This window comes from Nannochloropsis gaditana (genome assembly GCF_000240725.1).
Source record: "Nannochloropsis gaditana CCMP526 unplaced genomic scaffold scaffold185, whole genome shotgun sequence".
NCBI lineage: Eukaryota > Eustigmatophyceae > Eustigmatales > Monodopsidaceae > Microchloropsis > Microchloropsis gaditana.
The window spans coordinates 35,585-42,799 of NW_005803768.1; the positions used below are offsets into that span (position 1 = coordinate 35,585).

At 51.5% G+C, this 7,215-nt stretch overlaps 1 protein-coding gene across 1 annotated transcript; it reads right to left on the minus strand.

The window, feature by feature from the left end:
* Nucleotides 1-255: 255 nt before the first annotated feature.
* On the minus strand, nucleotides 256-990 carry NGA_2065100 (tp53 regulating kinase; the record flags this gene model as incomplete). Its single annotated transcript, XM_005855479.1, has 1 exon — nucleotides 256-990. A coding segment is annotated over one exon (735 nt), but the record flags the coding sequence as incomplete, so codon positions are not given.
* Between the last annotated feature and the right edge of the window lie 6,225 nt (nucleotides 991-7,215).

Sequence of the window (7,215 nt, forward strand, 5' to 3'; positions counted from 1 at the left end):
CTTAGGTCGAAGGGCTGCCCTTTTAGGTGTAAACCAATCATTCATACAGAAAGATTGGTATTAACGAACAACGGCGCATTTAAAAATCAAGGAAACGGAAGCAGCTGCTGTAGTTTTCATCCAACAAGTCAACGACGGACCTCCTCCCTTAGCACCTCGCTTCCCGAATGTGGCAGTTGCATTTCTTTCTTTCTTTATTCAGTGTACACGGTTTTACAAGAAAATTTCCTTGAAATCAACCAAACATATCACGTTTTCGACCTCGCCGACGAACGTCCTCTAATTTTTTCAAAACTGCCTTCGACTGATGGCTCGATGAGTGTCTCGCGTAGGCAGCCATTGCACGATCTACCAATTCCTCAGAATTGGGATGCGTTGAAAGAAATGCCCGTTCGAGTACGTAGAGGTCAACAGCTTTGTCTTCAGGCAGGGGTTGCAAAAAACCTAGGCCGAAATCAATCACCACGAGCCGATGACTTACGTCTTGTGCCTTGCTTTTTCCGTCTTCCTCGCCCATGACCATAACATTTGATGTGGTCAAATCCCCGTGTACCATCTCGGCATCGTGAATTCTTGCTACCACTTTTCCAAGCTCATCGGCCAATTCGTGTGCTGCGGGCGTATACGAACGCGTTGCATCATTAAAGTGGTCGCGTAAAAATGCCTTAAAGGAGCGGCCTTCTATTCTCTCCATGTAAATTCTGGATGCTTGCATGTCGACCATATAGACACAGGGAGCGTGTACCCCTACCTTCGCGCACCGTAACATACATCGCACCTCTCCCACAGTGCGCTGTTTTGTCAGTTTCGCGTCCAAGACAGGAAGGCGGTAAGACTTGGCAAATCGCTCTTTGACTATAGCGGGGCGACCTCCCAAAAAAGAGGGTAACTCGAAAACTCGGGCCTCAGCACCTTGAGACAAAAGAACAAGGCCGTCCGTACTCCGTGAGTCTACTCTGGCGGAGGATGATACGGCCATTTTCTGTATTTCATGCGTTAAGATAGTCAGATTAGTGGCTATTCTAAATCAGAAGCTAACTGAAAAGACAGTCGTCGCCGGCGATGTGTCGACGCCAACAGTAGCGCAGTAGCATTCCATGATCAACAACCACACCATTACCATGTCCATACCCTAAGTCTTTAGTCTGCAAGCGGGCTTTTGCATGCCCATTCATCTAATTTATAGTCGACACCCAGTCCGGGGCAGGTAAATCCTTTAACCTCCCCCCCACGCGATCGCTTCCCAATGCCTTGTTTTGGCCCGTCGCAAGCACGTGAACGGCATGGAGAACTAATTGAGATTTTAAATGTGTACCTCCCATCTTACAGCGGGCTTTGTAAATTTTTCCTGCTCGTCGCTACCCTCATTTCCGGCACCACCGCTGGTTTTCCTTTCTGTTGCTGGTCTTCAAAATCCCTAATCCTGATGGCCGCCGCCACCCCGACTGCGGGAAGTAATGAGGGATTACGTGATATCGGCGGTACATGTGTCGTAAGCAAGAATGACCAATCCGATCCCCGCGAGACAGTCGCATCCGCGTCACAGCCGCCATGGGTCCACGCGCTGAACAATGCACTTGAGGCAAATAAAGCCGATATGCACTCTCGCTTTGTGCAACTGGCTACCATAGCTCACTTCTCGTTTGCAAAGCAAGAGACTACGGATGTCAGTGAGAATATATCGCCACAAGGCCTTCTTCGCCCTCGTGTCCGCTGGGTCGTCTTCAGGGGTTTCTTAAACGAGAATACCACCACCTTCAAGGTGATCACGGACAGTCGGAGCGAAAAGATCAAGGAGATCCTTCAAAATCCTTACGGGGAGATATCTTGGTACTTCATTCAAACACGGGAGCAATTTCGTCTTGCAGGGAGGTGCCAACTCGTGACGGCGGACGAGTTGGATCCGGTGCTGGCCGTAGCGCGTCATGACCAATGGGCCGCGCTCTCTGACAACGCGCGAAAGCAATTTTCTTGGCCTGCCCCTGGGCTGAACCAGGACTCCGATGGCATCAGTGAGGACACCAGGAAGGCGTTATACAACCCTCCTCCGGTGCCTGGCACCTCCCCGCCGCCTGAAACCTTTGTGTTGCTTTTATTCCATCCTTTCAGTGTCGATCACTTGCAGCTGCGCCCGAACCCTCAAGTGCGAACCGTGCACGAGACAGTTCAGTGGAGCATCAACAAGCAACCAGACGGTATAGAAATTCGTGGGGAGGGTGTGGACGAGTCGGACGCGTGGGCGGCCCGGAGAGTCAACCCATGACTATACCTTCACAACGAAAGCTCCTCGATATCGCCCTGTCTCTTCATCAATTGCCACGTTCGATTTTCTTTGATTGGTATTGGTTTTCTCTTTATTCTGCCAAATTTTCGCTCATTTGACCCGTACCTCTATGCCTCTCTCATCCCTCCTCCTTCATCCTATTCGTACCACGGCCGCGCCGCACGCGTTGCAGGCCATCTCCACCTTGCGCTGTTGCTCCTCTTCCAAGGCGTTGTATCGATGCACCAACGCCACCTTCTCCAAGCCACACACGGAGCACACAACTCCGCTTTGCTCTCGGGCTGCGAGTTCTTCTTCTACCTGGAGGGGGAGGATTATAAAGGGTGTTTTGAAATGGACGATGCAGGATAAGCGGGCACGAAGGCTAGAATTCTCATCGCGTAAGATGTGTCATTCAAAATAGGCTACAGTGTTTTTTTCATTTCTTGTCACCTGAGGAGCAAGATTTCTGTCCAATCTCAAGAGATCATAGGCCCTGGCCTCTTTCTCATGTTGCTCATCTCGCGCAGTCTTCGTCAGCATCTCCTCGTGAGTCAAACGCGCCACAGCTGTGGGACTCAGCTCACCCATGATTATTCTAGTCTGCAGGCTCTGATTGTTCGCGACATTGTATCTTAATGTCCTTATTTGATTGCCGTATTCCCGCGTGGGATGATTAGGATCGGTAAAGTCGCCATGTTGGGCCAAAATTGCCCGCTCTATGTCCTCTGCTAAATTGCGAAGACGTATTTTTTCCCGCTCTGTTATTGATCGGTTGTCATTCACATTCTTATCAGCGTAACATTTCGAGAAAAGTGTACACAGCGCTTGTATTGACGTATTTCGATAGTTTGCCAAGGGTTCTTCTGGTTCGACTTGTTTGTCGAGTGGAGAGATTGACTGCGATTTTTTGTGTCCTTGCTTCAAATATCGTACTTTGCTTCGAACTTTTCTTGATTTGTCTTTTGTACTATAGAATTCTGGTTCATCTTCCATTTCGAAGCTCCTGTCGGAAAAGGAAAGAAATTTAACAGTCTTGCGAGGAGGTTCAAGCATAGAGGAGGTAAAACAGACATAAAACTCCATGGAGCAGCACAATACATCGCAGCATAAAGTTTTCAATGAGATTTGATCATTAGACATGTACCACAAAGCCAAACTTTCCAGCGTATGTACCTCGCACGCTTCTCCACCTGTCTGATGGGAACGTGCTTGACAACGGCCCCCGGCAGTTGGCCCATATTATCACGTCGTGGCGGCATAGTTATTGCATATCAAAAAAAAGCATTGCATATCAAAAATCTCAGGGCTCTTTTTACAGTGGCCGGCGGATTCGAAGGACAAGAATTTTTAATGGCATGAAAATATTTGGTAAAAAAACGCGGAGACACGCCGAGTCTCGTCTCCCTTGTACGCTCCAAGGACTTCCGCTGTTGGGACACAAAGGACGGGCAAACGCAAGAGACCTGATCCTGCGAGAATAGCTCTGTTCGCTTCAGGAGGTTGTAGTTGTTTCTTTCCCACATCCACGCCCTTTGTTGATAGGAAAATAGATACGTATACATCCAGGTCCACCTCTTGCGTTTTCATACCCAGGTGTCTCTAAATCGAATGCAGGGGGAAAAAATCATCACGTAGTAATTCTAGAAACCACTGAGCACACATTGGATCGGGTCATTGCCCTTCCACACGATTCCGGCCAGGATTTCAAACCATAAGACCATCCTTGTCCGATTTACCCCTCCCCCATTCCCACCACATCCCTTCCTTCCAGTGGCGGCTTTCCAGCTTGAAGTCCCCTGATGGCACGACCCACGGCCGTACATCCCTCAAAAGAGAATTCTATAGTGGCAGGTCCTCAAGCTTGCAGTGCCTTCAAGGCCTCCAAGACCTCTTCAGAATGCTTCTTCACCTTCGACTCCACGTTTGTGAAGACTTTGACCAGCTTCCCATCCTGATGGAGGTGCATTGAGATAGGAGCCGCCTTCAGTAGGTGCACGCTACAAATTTCCACTCAGGTAACCAGCGTGCGGCGTACAGAGCAGGTGGAAACGCGGTTTCGATAGTGCTACGTCGGATCCATTAACGATTCCATCTAATCCTCCCCAACCCCTCTCCCTGACACGGCAGCACCGGACACAGCACACGACGCATGGACACGTCCGACTATCCACGTACCGGAGAGATGATGTACGTCTGGCGGTTCGAGAAGCGGCCCAAGAAAGGAATGTCCAGCGCGGACCCGTAGGCCTCCGAGACCTTGGCGCCCTTGTCACTGAGCACTGTCGTACAGGGAGGAGAAAGAGGAGGAGAAACGTGTTCTTCAATGGGTAGCATGATGAGCGTTCCCATCCCTTTTCCATGGCAAGCTACGTCCATTTGCATACACGCGTCCCCTTGACAGTTCCTCTCACCGGGCGAAGGTCCTACCTAAACTTTTGATCTCCTACTCCTGGTCGACCTCCTCTCCCCGGCACCTCATCTCTCCCACCTCCTCCCATCCCTTTATTTCAGATTCTGGTACGTACGAATAAAGTCCAGGCCGCACTCGGATTTAAAATCTGTTTGTTTGTCCGATTCGTCCACCGAGACACCCACGATCTGGGCGTTCAATTTCTTGTAGTTGTCAATGTCGCGCTGAAACGCCTTCGCCTCCAGTGTGCAGGAGCTTGTGAAGACCTGAGGGAAGAAGTAAAGCACAGTGTATTTGCCGCCTTTCGTCAAATCTGCCAAAGACAAAGGCTTCCCCAAGCTAGAGGGAAGGGAAAAATCAGGTGCCTCAATCCCTTCCGCAGGTACGTCTGCGCCAGCCTTTTGGGCTCCCGTGGTCAACGTAAATGTGCCAGTGAAAGCAGCCGCGGCACCCCCCAGAAAGCCTTTGGTCAATAGGTTACGACGGTCAATGCCAGCAAGAAAGGTAGGGGAGGTCGCGGAGGAGGTGGAAGGGGAGGACGCCGCCGGCTGGGACATCGACTGCTGGGGCTGGCTTTGGGACATGTGCAAAGGCCGGATGTAGGCGTGCGAAAGGCAGGGCGCTCCCACGAGGACAGTGAGAAGCAAGGAGGTAGCAGGCAGGGTGAACATGCTGGACAGCTTCATGGATGTCGGAGCCACGTAGTAGATCTGGCCGGAGGGGGAACAAAGAGCATGAGAATCAAAAAGGGGGACGGCCATGTAACAACCCTCCTCTGCACACGCACGCATGTTTGTTACATCCGTTGTAGTAAAGGAAAGGATTGTCAGGTTGTATTGGCCCGCCAAGTCACACAAACGAGTAACCCTCGCCCTGAGCAAAGGCCTTCCTGTGCAACCTCTTGAGCGATGCCACTACTTTTACTAGACACAAACCTCACTCAGGACTTCGACGGGTACATACATCGCGCGCCTTCATCCCTGGATCTAAATGGGACTCCACAAGGGCCTAAGACCTTGTTTTCATGTGTATGCATAAATTGATCACACTGCTTGCCTAAAGCCATGTCATCCGCTCCACGCTCTCACTCCCGCAAGCTTGTGGTTTCATGGCCATATGCTTTGACGATCTTGGTGGCGAGCATTTTAACCCTTACTTCATCTCTTCCCGTGCTTCTCAACATGCCTTTCATACTGTAGATGTGTTTGGCCTAGGCATGGATCGTCAGAAAGCCAAGTTGGCCTCTCTGCTTAAGAAACGACACCGGACGCCCCCTTCCTCCACACTTTCCTCCTCGTCCTCGTCGAAACACTCCAAGACGACCCGCTCGAGTCGCAAAGGAGCCTCTCCATCCTCTCCCTCCCTCCCCAGTGCGGCTGCTTCCGAACGTCAAAATGCCACCAATTCTTCTCCTGAGGCACGGTCGAAGGCTGTAACCTTGCTCACTCGAGCTCTGGAGCACGGAAGCGCCGAGACACCAAAAGAAGTCTACAAACACGTGAACAGAGATGGTGCTAAAAAGCCATCGGAGGTGTCGGATCTAGAAGCTACGTCACAAGGAAATGGAGAAGGGCGGAATAACAAGACATGTGTGCAAAGCAAGGTCGAAGTAGGGACCATCCCAACCTCACCAAGCAATTCTGCAGGAGTGCCCACGATCTCCTGTTCCAAAGAAAGGATTGAAAAGGTACGTTGGACAAGGAACAATGGCACTTGCTTGGATTTGGCCGTGAGCGCATCCAGGAAGATAATGGTTCTGGCATCGGCTACTATGCCTATCCATAAACCCATCCGGTTTACATGCACATCCGCCCAATGCCCAACCATGTGTCTAGTTTCATGCCCCAAGGAAATGCTTGCTCCTCTGTTCACTTCCTTTCAGATGGCACAGGCCATTGAAGAGGCCTTGCAGGCGGGCTGGCATGTCGGTGGCTTGCGCCGGTACAACAACACCCTCCGCCACCTCGTCTTCAACCGTGCGTAAGCTGGATACGGGGCCGAGATTCTAAGACAAGAGACGTTTTCACGTAGTGATCGGACAGCCTCCTGGGTGCTTGGTAGCTCACAGAGTCCTCCCCTTCCCGTCCCTTGTTCCCTTCAGTCCATCGCAATAGCGCCCTCTGCCACAACCTTCTGGAAGGGTCCCTCTCCCCTGCCGACCTCCTCGCCCTTCCACCCGAGGCAATGCGGACGCAGGCAGAACAAGAGTCGGCCCGGGCGGTGGAAGAGAAGGAAATTCTCGGGTACAGCGCCTCCCATCTCTTCTCGGACGTGATCTTTGAGGAGGCAGCGGGGAGGAAAGGAGGAGCAGGAGAGGGTGTAGCCACGTGCCCCAAGTGCGAGAGCACCAAAGTCTTATTCTCCAGACGACAGTCGTACAACGAGAGCAGCACATGGTGTGGGGAGGAGCAGGGCGTGCCCGTGATGATGAACTGTTTGAGTTGTGGAAGCGTTCACTCACTCCGGGAGGGGGAATGAGGTGGGGAAGCAGGAGGAGAGGAAAGGCGCATGCGTATGCTGCTGTATAGCTCAAAATTTG